Source organism: Trichoderma aggressivum (genome assembly GCF_033847375.1).
Source record: "Trichoderma aggressivum f. europaeum strain CBS 100526 chromosome Unknown scaffold_070, whole genome shotgun sequence".
Classification (NCBI taxonomy): domain Eukaryota; kingdom Fungi; phylum Ascomycota; class Sordariomycetes; order Hypocreales; family Hypocreaceae; genus Trichoderma; species Trichoderma aggressivum.
In genome coordinates this window covers 120,129-136,079 of record NW_026946436.1, presented here as the reverse complement: position 1 = coordinate 136,079, position 15,951 = coordinate 120,129, and the positions used below count along the sequence as shown (strand labels likewise).

The window sequence follows — 15,951 nt, the reverse complement described above, 5'->3', positions numbered from 1 at the left end:
ATTCCCCTGCCAAGCTTTGCGGGCAAGGATGAAGCACTGTACGTCTTTCAGAGAGGCGACAGAGCGCCCAACAAATCAAGTTGAAGCGGGAGTGGGAGAGTCGAGTCGAGTCGGGGTTGAAGTGGAAGTGGAAGTGGAAATGAATGTGACGTGTCTCGGGACGCAAGGGGAAGGACGTACATATCATGCCTGTTCTCTGTGGATATAGAGCCCAGTGCAGTGGAAATGAGATGAATGAAATAGAAATCAAATGTGTTAAATTATCTGATGTACCTTGTTGGTTCTTTGAACGGCTATTGTCTACCTATTTCCCTTGTTAGATGAAGTCAATCTATGTGTTTCGTGAGATATAGCTCGAAAGGTCGGACAGACTGGACGCGGTGTGGACTGCGTACTCGCACTGCACACACAAGAGCCTCGGCGCTGCCCGAGTCCCATCATGGCATGGAGCCAAACAGCACATCCACGATGCATGATGATGTCTGTCCCTCGGTCCCTTGAATCGAAACACGCACAGTGGCGGAAGTAAGCTTACCTGCACTCACTCACGGGACGGGAGCCTTTATTTTCAAAAATGCATGTCGAGCACATGATTGAGGCTCTGCAGGGGAAACCGCTGGCACCGGCACTAGTGGTCGGGTCATGCTGGCCCTTTTCCTAGTCGGTGTAGAGAGACTGATGCCTGCATTGCTCTACTGTCAATGGTGTACTGTACGAGAAGAGCACAGACGCAGATGCGGATACGATGATGGCTGTGAGAGGGCGCCATTCACCCACCATCTTCCACAAGGCTGGCTGGTGTGAGTGAGAGGAAACAGCGCGCTGGGCCTAGCACTCGTATGACGGCGCGAGTTTCAACACGTTTGACCATGTGCAATCGGTGTTTATTCTTCGAGGCGCGCGCCTGTAGCTCTGCTCTGCTGTGTTTCCAAGCTGCTGATTTGTTGGGTTGCTGCAGGCAGGAGCCTCAATGTTTGAGCCGTATCGATACTATATGGCAGCACTCCAGAGCCGTCTGCTTTCGACACCGAAGAAACAAAAACTGTCAATGTTCTGCTACATGCGTGCTGTACTCGTCGGCGTCATTTCAGCTTCCCGTCGCGGTCAAATGAAAGCGATGGAAGCGATCAGCAACGATAGGCACGGCCTTGACCGCGCTCAGCTCGCTGGAACTGCCGCAGCTCGTGCAGCGGCTCTGCGCTCTAACCACGGTAGGGCGTAGCGCACATGCAGGTGGCCTGGAGTTTACTAGCAGCCCCCAGCTAGGTGCATATGCGCTGAGTCCACGGATTCTGTAACCGCCATCCGTGCTGAGAGGCTCCGGCGTCTTTTCATCCTGTCTTTTTTTTTTATTCTTCTCTCCTCCATCACCATCCTCGCCGCTTGCCATTGTCGCTGCTCGCCAGAGATCAGGTCAAGTTCTGCGCTTGTTCTCGCCGGTTCTCGACAGCTTCCGGTGGATTTCGCACTAAGCCAGCGGCTTCACAAACCCCAAAATCCAAATCCCCTCCCCCAGACGCCACCCCGCGCCCCAGCTTCCCAAGCCATGGACCATCCCGGCGCGACCATTTCCCTGTCCTCAATCACCAACCCTAGGGCCAGGTCCAGGTCTCGCGATGGCCGCTTCATCGAGGAGCCCAGGCAGTCGCGGCCTTCGTACGGCGACTCGCGCGAGTCCAGCTACGTGTACCCGGATGACGACCTGCGATCCCCTCATGGGTCTGGTGGCCATCTGCCGTACCCGAACGACGACAAGATGAAATATCTGCCACAAAAGTATGGCCGCACCCTACTCGATGACGAGGACAATCTGGCCTACGGCATGCCGGCGCCACATTCGGGCCGGCCCAGCGGCCATCGCGCCTCTCAGTCGGTGGACCTGCGAAAGCACTCGGACTCGGATCGGGACGACCCCAGGGGTCACCGACGGTCCAACACCCTGACTGTCGATGCCGCCAGCCGTGACCGCTCGCGTTCGCGGTCCAGGGACGGGCGAAGCGGCCGGGACCGGTCACCGCAGCCGCCTACCGGTCGCATGTCAACGCTGACGGTCAACACCGGCCGAGGCGCGAGCCTGTCGCTTGCCTCGGCACCGGCTTCTCCGCTGCTTGAATCATACCATGGCACATATCAGAACTGCTCGCCCATGCCCTCCCCTCTGCTGCTCGCGTCCAAGCACCCGGGAGACCTCCCGAGAGTCGTGGATGCCCTGTCGCCCATTTCTGACGGCGAAGGCGATGGCACCAGGCTCAATCGACGGGCTCGCTTCCACGATACCGAGGACATCTCCTCTCGTCTTGCACGCGCGCTAAAGGGCACTCACAAGCCCGACGTTGCGCCCTTCATTGAAATCCTCCCCAGCCTGTCGCACGAGCAAGTCATGGAGCTCCGCTCCGAGTACAAGCACATCGTCAAGACTGGCACGGACCGCAAGGGCGTCAACATCGCCAAGCACATCCGCGCCCGCTTCAAGGACGAGGATCCACTTCTCATGAAGGCATGCTACACCGTCGCTCTTGGCAAGTGGGAGAGCGAGGCCTATTGGGCCAACTTCTGGTACCAAGGCGACAAGACTCGTCGCGAGCTGCTCATTGAGTCGCTCATGGGGCGGACAAACGAAGAGGTCCGCCGCATCAAGGACTCCTTTTCCGACAAGAAGTACGACAACAGCCTGACCAAGTGCATGAAGACGGAGCTCAAGGAAGACAAGTTCAAAAAGGCCGTCTTGATGGTCCTGGATGAGCGCCGCATGGAGGAGTTTGACTACGAGGGCCGCAGGCTCCCGCTCGACTATAAGCTCATCGACCAGGACGTCGACGACCTGCACAAGGCGGTCAAATCCGAAAAGGGTGGAGAGACGTTGATGATCTCCATCGTCGTCCAGCGAAGCGACGGCCATCTGCGTGCTGTGCTCAAGGAGTACGAACACCAATACCGCAGCAACTTTGCCCGCGACGCGCTCAAGAAGAGCAACAACCTTGTGGTATGTAATTATTCTCTTTCCATGCCCCCTTTGCGAACTATCTTTCTAGAAGGCATACGAAATTCCAATGCTAACGAATGCTTCTTTCAATCCAGGGCGAACTCCTCGCACACATCCTCAACGGCGTCATCAACCGCCCCGTCCGAGACGCCCTCCTCCTGCAACACGCCATCACCGCCTCGCGCAAGGACTCGCTCCGCCGGGAGCTGCTCATCTCGCGCCTCGTCCGCTTCCACTGGGACTCGTTCCACATGCAAGACGTCAAGAGGGCCTACCGCGAGCGCTACGGCATAGACCTGCAGGATGCCGTGCGCGAGGCCACGAGTGGCGAGTGGGGGATGTTTTGCCGCGAGCTGTGCATTGCTCGGATGCCCAATGAGATACGAAGAATGGACAACACTAGGTAAGTAAATTGGTAAAAACTACATATAGATATATAGATAGATATATGTTAGTGAGATGTATGAAGTATGATGGTTTCTATTTGGTTTGATATTGTTCGAACAACACCGGTTTGGGATCGGTATGAGGCTAGGAAACGACTGACATGGCACGATTACGATTGCGTCCAATTTCCCAAGATATGACGACTATTTATAGCTATATATAGGCATATATAGATATATACATATACATATGTGCATGCTTGCTTACTTGCTCTCTTTAAACCATCTCTAGTCTACTTCTTTGATCCTTTACCCCCTTTGCCCCCCTTTCCTTGACTCTTCCCACCACTTTTACCCTTCCCGCCGCCGCCGCCGCCAGAACCACTTCCTCCGCTGGCTCCGGCCATCATGACTCTCAGCTTGCCAACCGGCACACTGTTGGCAATCTCCTCCGGCTTGAGTCCCTTGATGAGCTCAACCTCCCTGGGCCACATCTTCTCCGAATCCCTCGCCGCCTCGTCAATGACTCCCTTTCTGGCAGAGTCCGTCTTCAGCCGCTCCAGCACCTCCTTGATCGCCTTGCCCTTCTTCACGGAGCCCGGCTGCATCTTGACCTTGTACTTGTATCGAACCAGGGCGCTCCACGGCGCGCAAACGGGAAGGACTTCCAGAATCTCGTCTCCAGCCAGCGGCGTGCCAACCAACGCGTCCAGGTTCGTCGCCTTCTCTGCCTCGTCTGGCTCCCCAGCGTCCAGGCCCTCGTTCATCATGGCGCGGCGAATCTCCTCTTGCTCCGCAACCTCCTTCTGTTTCCGCTCGTGCTGGGCCCGCCGGCGCTCCTTTTGGGCTTCCAGTTCGGCCTGGCGCTGGGCTTTCGCGGCAGCTTCTGCTTCGGCCCGCTGTCGTCCTATCGTTGCTCCTATCAGTGCTTCTGCTGTGGCGCGGTCCTCTTCGTCCTGGTCCTTGTATTTCTGAGCCATCTTTTTCGCTTTTCCCTTTTGTCCACGTTTCTGGCCTCTTTTCTTTGTGGCAGCCGAGGCTCCCGTTGTATATGAAGCAATATCAGAAGCTTTGGTAGGGGCCTCAGAGATCTCGGTGGCCTGTTCGGAAGGTGTCACCTCGTCTTCCTCGATGTCATCCTCTTCTTCAATCGTATCTGCCTCTTTTTCTCCCTCTCTTAGCTCCTCTTTGGATGCATCCGTGGTCAATGGCTCAGCTTCATCGTTCTCAGGCTCGTCACTGATCCTCACAGCTGACAACTTGTCTGCTGTGTCGACTGTGGCCTCATCCTCGTCGCCAGAGCCTTGTAGGGGGTTGGCTCGTTTGTCCTCACCAGGCTGATTCTCTTCGGATTCGGCCCCCGAATCATCTGAATCATCGTTTTCTTCAACGGCTTGCAACTCATCTTCGCCTGTCGTCGCAGTCTCGGTTGTTTCCAATGAAGAGCGCTCGTCGTGTACCCGGTGTTTCAGATGCTTGCTTTTGCTTTGCTCGCTAATCTTGAACGTAAACCCCAAACCAAGCAAAAGTTGTGTCGGAGGAAGATAGTTCTTCTTTCCCTGAATTGTGAAGCTCCCAGCAGGTAGAATGTCACCCGTCGGGGTCGACTTAGATACTTGGTCCGCATTCACCCACCATCCGCCCATGCCCGCCTTGGAATCCCAGGCATCCGAGGTGCATACCGACAGTGAACCTGCCTGTGACAGAGTTGCCGGAGGAATAGGGGCATCTGGCGTATTTGGGTTATTTTTAATCACAATATGCGCAGCGCCACGGATATCGGCGTGACAGTAAATGTCTCCCTTGCGCAAATACCTTCTGTACAGGATTTCAGTCTGCTGAGGGTCTTTTCCTCCAAGGACCAAGTACCCATCCGAGGAAATGAACCAAATGAATTTCTCAAACCACATCTGCTTGCGAATGGGCTGTAACAGGGCCTTCTCCTGCTTTAATCCCTTCTTCAGATCTTCTGAGATTTTTTGCTCGGTGCTCTTCAGGGCCTTGTTCGCTTGAAGTTGAGTTTTTTCCTCCTTCATGGCAGCAGACCTTCGCTCTTCGTAGTAATCTCTTGCGGTGCTCCAGGGGCTTATGTTGAGAGCGATGTCGACGGTGAGTAGCTTGTCGCTTTTTTTATCTTTAGCTTGGGCAACTTCACTCGCCTCTGCTTCAGAATCACTGTCGTCCGTTTCGAAAGGATTATCTTCTTCCGCCTCGTCTTCATCAAACTCTTCTTCTGCGAGGAAGAGTGTAATAGTGTTTTCCGCTAGTTTCAGGGGAAGGCTGATGGTCTCAGCAACTGGATTCTGCCGTTTCTTCTCTCGCTCAATGAGCTTTCCAATATCAACCCAATCCATGCCTTGGGCGAGAAGGCCATTTACCGCATCCATGGCTTCCTGCACACGCTCCACATTGGCTTCAATTGCAGCTGCTTTGCGGAAATTCATCGCCTGTGCATCCTGTAAACCTTCGATTCGCTTGGACTGTTCGTGCCGGGCTGCTTCAAGCTTCTTCCTGGCAGCTTCTTCTCTCCCAACAAGACGAGATTCCAGCTTCTGGCCCTCTAGAGATGAAAAGAATTTATCAACCGTTCGATTATACCCTTCAAATTCTAATACTTGAATAGACGGGTCACTCTTGAACTTTTGCGGGACAAATGGATGAAAGTCTTCATAGAGCAATCCCTCATGCTTAGGGGTTTCGTCTGTCTCGTCCGTTCCGCTCGAGAGGGTGGCCTTCTTCTTTGCAAAAATGTAACCCTTGCAAGTTGTAGATGCGATAATGTTTTCAACAATATCACGAGCCTCAGACAAGTGTTTGACCAATTCGTCCAGGAGCAGCTCATTATCAACCACATCGGCCGGCTTAGCAGAGACATCAAAGTTATTTGCCTGAAGAATATTCTCAACCAGGGCAGGGGGCAGCTCTGTTATAGAAACTGCCAACGCTTTTCGCAGATCGCCACCAGCTTTGCCTTTGGCTTTCTTGCCGGAGAAAGTAGCGGCCACTGTGCTCGCTTCGGCCTTGTCGGCGGCAGTATTAAGGGCATTCCTTATCCTTTCTTTTGTCAAGGCCGGAATTCCACCAAAGTTCTGCCTATTCTCCAGGGAATACTGGAGACCAACCCCTTGTGGCTCCTGCCCCTCTCCCTCGCTGACATTGCGAGAAATGGCCAATATCTTCAAGTCGGCATCGGTGAGAATAATATTTCCACTCTAGAATAACACCATTGGTTAGCCTCGTAGAAACATGCTGACGGGGCAGCCAAGGTACAGTAATTAACTTACGGCAAAGAATTCGAGAAACATGCGATATTGGCCATCGCTAAACTGGAACTCGAGGATTCTGTCGGTCCCTACTTGCGCAACGGACGTCAACCTCCTGGTCTTGAGATATTTCCGTAGCCGGGCTACAAAGGCAGACGGTGCCGCCGCAGTCGTTCGGGCAAAGTCGGTCAAGTGGCAGCGAAATCCATTGTCGATGAGAAGTTGCTGCTTGTTATCCGGTTTGGCGAATTTTAGGAGCAGGATCTTGGAGGAGAGGTCGTAGACATTCGAGAGTCGCAGAGTCACCAAGCTCCCTTGGAGCTCATGCGCAATGACCTAATCAGGGCAGTGATTAGCGGGCGATTGGTGACGCTGGTTTGCTCATGCAGAGAGGAAGAGGCGGAATCGCAAAGTACCTTGACATCGAGAGACGAAAACCTCTGCTTCATGCTGGTAATTGAGTTTGCGCAGGCCCTGAAGCGTATATATTTGAAGCTTGATGGGAAACTTCAACATTGGCCTCCGTGGGGCACTTTGGCCGCGGGGCAGCTGTGACGACATAAGCATGGGCATCACGTGGCCTGGCATAACGCATAATGGCAAGGAACCAGAGCCGAGATGGGCAATGTAAGTAAGGCTGAGGCAAACATCCTCGCCTTTGGGGAAATAAGAGATTGATTGCTATGGATGGCTAAGATGTAGAATAGTGAGTGTACAGGTATGATCTACAGGTCGCTGTTAGACGAAGCGTGCATTGATGGTATCTAGGTGGAAGACACGGAATGACAAGCTCAGCATAGCTCTAGCACTGACAGCTACGCTACCTACTAAGGTATGCAGAACACCAACTGCTGTGCATTGCTGTGGCGGCAGCTGACGCTGATTTGCAGCACATGCAAGCGCTGAGAGCTGAAGGCAAGCAGAGCCAAAAGACTGGCTGGAAGAAATCTGTCTGAATCTCCGGCTTACGTTTAGCTTTTAGTCGAACATGCAGTCGAGAAATTAGTCTGCCAACAGGTGAGACACTCTGATACGAGTGAGAGGCACTAGAAGTTGCCCAAAGCGGACATAACAGTCAAAGGAGGAGGCTGGTGTTATTAGGGAAGGACCTTTGCAGCCAAATTCCTCGTCGCCTCCTTACAGCTGCGCTCGTAAGCAAACACGCCGACTCAACTAACCGTCGACAAACAACCAGGGCAAAAAAAAATGAAAAGTGAGAAGTGAGAAACAGCAGCAAAAAAGCAGAGATAGAAGCAGACGACCACGCCAGGAGTCGAACCTGGAATCTCTAGAGAAGGTGATTCTCTGAAACCGAAATCTAGCGCCTTAGCCATTAGGCCACGCGGCCGCTAATCTTGAGTTGGTGTGACAGCTGCTCCAATGCACTCAACAAGGCTTCACGCTCTTCCGGGCAAACCTCTGGGGAAACCAGCAGCTGAAGCCATTCGACCGAGGCACATGCGGCCACGATTGGCCCCGCCGCGTCCATGTCACCACTCCAATCGAACGCGAAACTGAGCTTCTTCCTCGGTCCACCCGCGATTCGCGAGAACGACGCGTCGCAGCACAGCACAGCACGGACCTGCTCCCTGCCACCTTGTTGGTGCTGTCCAAGTGGTACAGATTACAGCACGGGTTGAAACGCTGGCGATATCCTTGTCACCCCCCCAGAGCAGAGACAGAAGGATCATCTTGGGCAAATGTCGTCCCAGCAACCAGATAATTGAGGTGGAGAGGGAGACGGGAAGACAGCCAAGGTCCCCAGCATTTGGCAGCTCCTCGTATGCACGAGACGTCGATGCCCACGAGATCCATGCTGATGTTCAGGACGAATGTACGGGCAAACCAGGGGCGCCCGACAGAGCGAGCTTAAAGGCACAGATCTGCCATGGATTGGGCACAAGGCACCGCTGCGTATTCCCGCCAGAACGTCATGGCCAACTGAGAAGGAAATGAGCTGCCCGAAAAGCGGACCGAGGCCTGGCCCGCGACTGGTCGACCAAGGTTGCCAGCCATCTCTATCTGAGCCTGAGTCTGGAGCTAGGCAGGGGCCCCCTCTGGGACCGATCCGACAAGTCTGGATGCTTGTTGCCACCCAGCCACATATTTCGGGTACTACAGCACAGCTGCCGTACAAACGAGTACGCAATTATCCTGCTGCATTAGCATCAAACAGCCCAATGGCGGCTTTACACGATGTCAACACGCACGGGTGGCAGGGAGCGAGCACCCTTTACATTCTGTACGTGCAGCAAACCGCAGCCATAGTCTCAGACGGGCGGCACACCAAGCTGGCCAATCGCAGCCCCGTGTGTGCAGCTCCCCGAACAACGACGGGCTCTCGAGTCTGGCCAGCGAATAGCCAGAGCGCGACAAGATCGAGAGTCGCCCTCCCCCAGCCATCTCTTGTTTTGCGCTGCTGCAGCTAAGACTGCATGTGCATCACAAAAGTGGGCGCTTGATAGACCTCCTCCAGCCGGTATTGGCGAAGGAGGATAAACGATGGACAAAGATGCAGCATCAGCTCGGACGGAGCCTGCCCTCCCTTGATAAGCCAAACTCTTTCCCGGTGGCGCCATACGAGTGCGGCACATGCTGCTGGCAGGACTATCAGTATTACCAGACTCAATGGCACGGCACGGGCTGCTCCCCAACCTCTCTCGCTTGCTGTCTCGTCTCTCTCGCTCTCGCCCGCCGTCTGCTGCCCCCAGAGCCGATGAGGCTGGATCGGGGAACCCTCTAGGCCAGGAACCAGTCGCGCCAAATGATGGCCAAAAGGCAAAGAGGGATGGCCAGAGTCGCGCTTAAAAATGGGCCGGAGCTGACCACACCAATACTTACTGTATGGGGAGCTACCACAGCTACTACGGGGTACTACAGGTACTAGATTACATTACCGGTTTATTACTGCCACTAGTGGCAGGGTAGCCATGAACATCAATCGCCGAGCCTGACTGGTCAATCAGCGGCCGATTCAGGGGGACGCAAGGGAAGCAGGGAAGCAAGGAGGCTGGGGAGCTCTTGGTCGCCCTTGGGGTCCCATCCGCTTACCGCTGGGTTGCAGCATCATGTCCGAAGAGTCCACTGGCGACTGGAGACTCTAGTACGCCTGAGACGCAGCCTCGGGAAACCAGTGGACGAGACGCCTGCTGAGCTTGCTGAGCTTGCAGGGGAGTTGGATGAGGTTGGCTGAATGTGGAGACGATGGCGGAGACGAGAGGCCAGGATACGACCAAGACTAGGCCGCTTGTGATGAGAATAAACAATAACATGGCCAGTCCCGGTGGCAGGTAAACATGGAGGGCCGATAGGCTTACCCTCCTTGGCAACGCAACACAGCGAGCACGCCCTCAATCGCAGGCCTAGCCCCCGACCTCAAAAGCCCATCGAGCGTCGTTGCTTCTGATCCGCCATTCCTTCCCTCCAATTATCTCAATCGCCCACCAGAAACAAAGGAACAAAGAAAGAAAAGACTCTCAGAGGTATCCAATCCCTCTCTCTTTTCTCTCTCTCTTCGACTTTTGTTTCAGGAACAAAAGCTTGAGGATCCTTCTTGTCTTCCTTTCGTGATCTTACGGAAGGTTGTATGAGAAGATTCTCTCGCGCCAGCGCAAGCCGTCAACCTGGACTTTGAAGCCCGAGTTCCCGTGCCCTTTAGCATCTTCCCGTCCACTTATAAGGACAACGAAGCAGCACGCCCTCAGACTCAAATCACCACTCACGAGGAGGTTCAACTAACCCTCCCTCAAAAGAAGCCAGCCGGACGGGAGGGTCAACTCTCTTCTTTCCCCCCAAGCACCGAGCTAGCTCCTCCTCGCAAGGAACACCGCTTTGAAGAAGAGGTCCGTATCACTCGTGAGGAAGAACGTCACCGCCGTCCCGGTTCCCGCCAGTCCGAACGCTTCGTAAAGGAAGAGTTCCGGTAAGTTGATATCTGTTTCTTTTGGTCTTTTTACAATTTTCTCTACCCTTATTCTGTCCCTTGCGGTGTGAGCCGCCGAGGGAGGGAAAAGGGGGGGAAAGGGAGCAAGCGCCATGGGGACCCCGAGTGAGCAACGCAAAGACCGCCTGCCAGCGCGGCTGCTGAAATTGCCCTTCGTATTCTCCTTGCAGCTTGTGCCGCGGCTTCTAGAACGCGTCAATTGCGAGTGGGGATGAGAATGGGCACGGGGAGGGCGGCGGAGCTCACTATGGGGAGCTGACAGCCGGGGTGGGAGTTCAGCTAGGGTTCCCAGCCATGCCATTTTATCCCGGCTCAGGGGTGCCCGGGCCCACAGGTGTTGGCCCAGAGACGAAGGAAGCTCAAGCACAAAAGGGAATCTCTCCAACTAACTCGAGTACTTTTAGACCTATCCCACCTCCTCCTCGAGACTACACTGAGACTCAGGTCAAAGTTGATTCATCTCGCCGCTTCTCCAACCCCATTGACGTTGCTGAGCGCGAATATCGGGAACGTTTCCGTCCTCAACAACCCGAAGCCACTACCGGTCTTGAACTAGTTCAAGTCCGTCGTCCTCACCACCAGAAGTCCTCTACCAAGGTCTCTGACATCACCGTCGACGAGCGTGTTTCCATTGCCCGTCCCAACTTCCGTGAGGAAATCAAGATCACTGAGGAAATCCGCGAGTCTACTCCGTATCCTTCCGAACAATCAGCCAAGATGGGTTACTACGACGACGAAGGTAAGCTACTACTAACCTTTCTTTCTGTTATTGCTTTCCTTCTTTGGTCTGCCAAACGCGTGCAAGCGTACGCTAACGCGTGTCGCCGGTAGGCTCCTACCACTCCATCCGCCAGGATGTCAAGCACGGCGTGGCCAAGGCAGTGGACAAGCTGCTCCCCCATCACCATCACCACCATCATCATCATCACAGTGACAATAATAACACCACCATTACAGAGCACGTTGAGGTCGATGTTGTCCGCCACGATGCTAACTCTTCGCGCCGCCCAGCTCCTGCCACCGAGTCGCAGCCTAACACTGTGTCCATCCCCTGCCACCACATCCGTCTGGGTGACTTCTTGATGCTCCAGGGCCGACCATGCCAGGTCATCCGCATCTCGACCTCGTCTGCCACTGGCCAGTACCGCTACCTCGGTGTTGACCTCTTCACCAAGCAGCTGCACGAGGAGTCCTCCTTCATTGCCAACCCCGCCCCCAGCGTCGTTGTCCAGACCATGCTCGGCCCTGTCTTCAAGCAGTACCGCGTCCTCGACATGGCTGACGGCTTCGTCACTGCCATGACCGAGACCGGCGATGTCAAGCAGGGTCTGTCTGTCATTGACCAGTCCAACCTTTGGTCTCGTCTCCAGCAGGCTTTCGAGTCTGGCCGCGGCAGCGTCCGTGTCCTCGTCCTCAACGACGGCGGCCGTGAGCTCGCCGTTGAGATGAAGGTCATCCACGGCTCTCGCTTGTAAACAAGCTCTGCTTTGTTCGCAGGGAGGGTTATCCACCCATCCTATGGATATTCCAGGCTCGGTTCTAGTCTGAATAATGTGAAATATACCCCATGGGCTTGGAGGGTGCGCGGAATGGATTGTCATTTTTGGATCGGTTAGGGTTGTATTTTGGTTATGAGGCAGAGTGCCCAGTAGATAGGATCTACCTATATGCCGCACTGTAATTAAGATGGATTTTGCATAATGTCCTTGTACCGCACTATGTCTTGTGATTCCATCGTGTTGTGTGATTTCAGCCTTTGTCGCGTATTAATGCACAGCCTCCAAGCGCGTACAGTACCTAAACAACTTGACATGTATCATTCAAGTACCATTAACCGGCTGAGTGGTCATGAGATGCATGGGGAAACCCCACAACTTACCTAGTAGGTACCTGTATTGCTGTACTCGTACACAATGGCTGGTTTATGAGAGCTGATAGCGTTCTCTGCCCGGCCCCACAGTGCCTGATTGTGGCTTTGTGTTGCTCAGTGGTCCTAACCTTGGTACCCAAGCTACCCTATACCAGTATTTGACATTCATGGATCATTTATTTCCGTTACAGATACCAGTAGTATTGCCCAGCAACAGAGAAATATGACCTTGATGGCCAAGTGATTGTAAGCAGGCACCCTAAGCTGGGGACGGGACGTGGAATCGCCAAAAGCAGATAGCGTGGCAAAAGAACCAATCTGGAGGATTATAGCCGACAAATGACAGCCCGCGATTTTGACTTATAGAGAGGGGAATGAGGGGGAGAGGCCGGATAAGCAAAAAAGTATATGCAGATGATCCATGTCTGTGAGATAAGAAGCTGCTCCAGCGTTACGTCGACTCGCTGGTCGTGTGCCGAGAGTTTGCTGCTTCAGATATACTACTCGTATATCCTGTGACATACGCCTGAGAAGGCTGCCACTGTCGGCAAGAGAAGGAAGATACGTGAGAAACACCAAATAATAGCTTCCACGAGTCGTCATCATGGGTGGCCAACCGTCCAAGCCGGTCACGGCGTCGGAGAGCGAGAAACTCATACTGGAGCGCCTCCGCAGCTTCAAGGTGGAAGATGAGGACTATCTCAAAGTCCAGGCCAGCGGCGATGCTGAGAAGACGGAGGGGCATCATGAACATATCAAGCGGGAGCCCGAGGGCCTGCCCGTCTCGTCACTCGAGCTCTGGATAGACAATGTGATGAAGGATCCTAAGAACAGGTGAGTCGACGGGCTTCCTTGAGCGGCGACATGATTTGAGATTCTGACGGCGATGCTTCCTCTTCAGACTGGCGCATGCCACCTTGAGCTCGTCTGATCCTCGGCAAGCTCTGGTTTCGCCATCGGTAAAGATTGCGAACCAGCACGTCTTCAACGTCCAGATCCCGTTTGAAGGCGATCCCATCACCAACCAGCGGTCGAGTGGGCGTTGCTGGCTCTTTGCCTCGACAAACGTGTTCCGCGTGGCCCTCATGAAGCGCCACAACCTGGCGTCGTTTGAGCTGTCCCAGGCCTACCTTTTCTACTGGGACAAGCTCGAAAAGGCCAACTGGTTCCTCGAGCAGATTGTCGAGACCGCCAAGGACGACCTCGACAGCCGCGTCGTGCAGAGGCTGCTCGGGGACATTGTTTCGGACGGCGGCCAGTGGGACATGGTGTACAACCTCGTCGAGAAGTACGGCCTCGTGCCCCAGAGCCTGTACCCGGACAGCTGGAACGCACAGAACTCGAGCATCCTCAACAGCATCATCAAGACCAAGCTCCGCGAGTTTGCGCTGCAGCTGCGCGGCCTGGTCAACGGGACCCCGATCCCGCCGTCCGTCATCAGCGCGTATAAAGTGTACATGATCCAGGAGATTGCACTCATCATGACGCTCCTGCTGGGACAGCCTCCGAAGCCGACCGAGGAGTTTACGTGGCAGTTCGTTGACAAGGACGGCAAGGCTCGCGAGGTCAAGACGACTCCCAAGGCGTTTTCCAAGGACATTTACAGCTCCGAATTCCGCGTCACTTCGGATGTCATTACGAGCATGGTTTCACTGGTCCACGATCCTCGCCACGATCCGCTCAAGAAGCTCACCGTTTCGAGACTGGGCAACATTGTTGGTGGACGGGACATTACATATGTCAACGTGGAAATGGACACTCTCAAGTCAACGTGTGTCAAGATGCTCAAGTCCGGGTTGCCCATCTTCTTTGGCTGCGATGTTGGCAAGTTCAGCGACAGAGTGGCGGGCATCATGGATCTGGATCTATTCGACTACGAAGCCGGCATCAATACCGGCTTGAAGGGCATGACCAAGGCGCAGAGGCTCCAGACGGGCGAGAGTCTCATGACGCACGCCATGGTTCTGACGGCGGTCCATGTGGATGAGAAGACGGGCAAACCAGTTCGATGGAGGGTGCAGAACAGCTGGGGCACTGCAGCTGGTGACAAGGGCTGGTTTGTCATGAGCGATGCCTGGATGGACGAGTTTGTCTATCAAGCTGTTGTGGACCCGAGATTCTGCAGTAAGGAGGTGAGAGATGTGTTGAAACAGGAGCCCATTGTGTTGCCATTGTGGGATCCGATGGGTTCACTGGCTTGAACCACACATCAGTCGTGAGTAGAGTTGGCTCATGGTTATCTATTAGTTCTTATTCCCATGTTGACTTACTGTGTATGCCTAATTCCTGGTTGCAAGTTATAAGTATGTTGAATGAAATGGAAGCAATTTGCAAACTTGTCGAGTCCAGCATCTTTCGGTGTCTGTATCTCATCACGCCTTGCAAGTATGACTTGCGAGATGAAGATGTGCACGTGTAATTGAACCGCTTCCAGAAGGCCATGGTGAGACTGCCACAATTTTACACATGTATATACCAACACACACCTTCAAGGGCAATAGCTGTGTGGCATACAAGTCCAGCTCAGAAACCAGCAATTGACCCGAATACGGCTCGGACGCAACCGTGACGGCTCAGCGTCTCATGGCTTCTGGAATAGTGTACGGATAGCATCCCCCCCCCCCCCCCCCCCCCCTTGTCATATGTGCCCAACCCGCGCTTGTTCTTGGCGGGAAATGGCCGCATTGGGCTTCAACGGGAAACAGGGATCCAGCATGTGCTATTTAAGTGCTATTTAAGTGCGGGACTTGTCGAGCGGGCTTTTGATGTCGATGCTGCCAAGGTTCTGGGAATGCCCAGAGACTGCTTTGCCCTCATCGAGAGACCGCAGAGCAGGGAATACCATGCCTTGCCAATCTTCTCATGGGTGGTACAGCCATGGTGCTGTCCTTACCTAGCGCAGCGTTCTGAACTCTCCGTGCTCGCATGCCCTTGGTTCCCTGCCGTCAAGGTTTGGAGGCGAACCTCGCCCAGGCGTGCAACGGGGATGCGAGCACGCCTCCATGCCCACATATGCCCACATACGGGCGTCCGCAGAGTATCTGTATGTATTTCTTGCCTATGCATGGCATATGCCAGTGCATGCACGTGTCAGACGGGAAGGACTCGAGATCAAGTGCCGTACTGGGATGCCGCATGCCAATAGTTTGACGTATAAGTAGACGTAAACTCAATCCATATCCATATAGGCAAGGCATTAGGGTGAGATGTTGGCCTCCAATAGCATCCCTCTACAGAAGCCATTGCATGCTGAGAAGTCATTCGCTTTGATGGGACCACGTAAAGAGCCATGCTGGTATCTCGGCTAGACAGCAATGGGTGTCACGTCTCTCTGCACATGCTTTGCAAATCGTCCCAAACGGTTGACGCTCTCCCGTAGGAAAAGGCCCGAGGTTTGTTCGAGCCCTTGTCAGGTTGGGCACAAGCATGGACCATTATGGCAGCCCAACGTTACGAATGTGTATTGAAGCCGATCCACTCGAGAATTAGCCATCAGGATTGGCGTG

At 54.2% G+C, this 15,951-nt stretch overlaps 4 protein-coding genes across 4 annotated transcripts; 3 read left to right on the top strand and 1 right to left on the bottom strand.

The window, feature by feature from the left end:
• Window positions 1-1,108: 1,108 nt before the first annotated feature.
• Triagg1_10328 (uncharacterized protein) lies at window positions 1,109-3,390 on the top strand (the record flags this gene model as incomplete). The annotated part of the gene is made up of 3 exons (XM_062894388.1): window positions 1,109-1,211; window positions 1,407-2,983; window positions 3,079-3,390. The coding sequence occupies 3 exons, from the start codon at window positions 1,109-1,111 to the stop codon at window positions 3,388-3,390; spliced, it is 1,992 nt and encodes a 663-aa protein (XP_062750751.1).
• A 272-nt stretch (window positions 3,391-3,662) lies between these two features.
• Window positions 3,663-7,081, bottom strand: Triagg1_10327 (uncharacterized protein; the record flags this gene model as incomplete). Its single annotated transcript, XM_062894387.1, has 3 exons — window positions 3,663-6,581; window positions 6,654-6,968; window positions 7,049-7,081. 3 exons carry the CDS (start codon window positions 7,079-7,081, stop codon window positions 3,663-3,665), a joined length of 3,267 nt encoding a protein of 1,088 aa, XP_062750750.1.
• Window positions 7,082-9,396: 2,315 nt separating this feature from the next.
• Triagg1_10326 (uncharacterized protein) lies at window positions 9,397-12,050 on the top strand (the record flags this gene model as incomplete). The annotated part of the gene is made up of 5 exons (XM_062894385.1): window positions 9,397-9,512; window positions 9,599-9,735; window positions 10,242-10,554; window positions 10,782-11,314; window positions 11,407-12,050. 5 exons carry the CDS (start codon window positions 9,397-9,399, stop codon window positions 12,048-12,050), a joined length of 1,743 nt encoding a protein of 580 aa, XP_062750749.1.
• A 999-nt stretch (window positions 12,051-13,049) lies between these two features.
• On the top strand, window positions 13,050-14,646 carry Triagg1_10325 (uncharacterized protein; the record flags this gene model as incomplete). The annotated part of the gene is made up of 2 exons (XM_062894384.1): window positions 13,050-13,279; window positions 13,347-14,646. 2 exons carry the CDS (start codon window positions 13,050-13,052, stop codon window positions 14,644-14,646), a joined length of 1,530 nt encoding a protein of 509 aa, XP_062750748.1.
• Window positions 14,647-15,951: the final 1,305 nt, after the last annotated feature.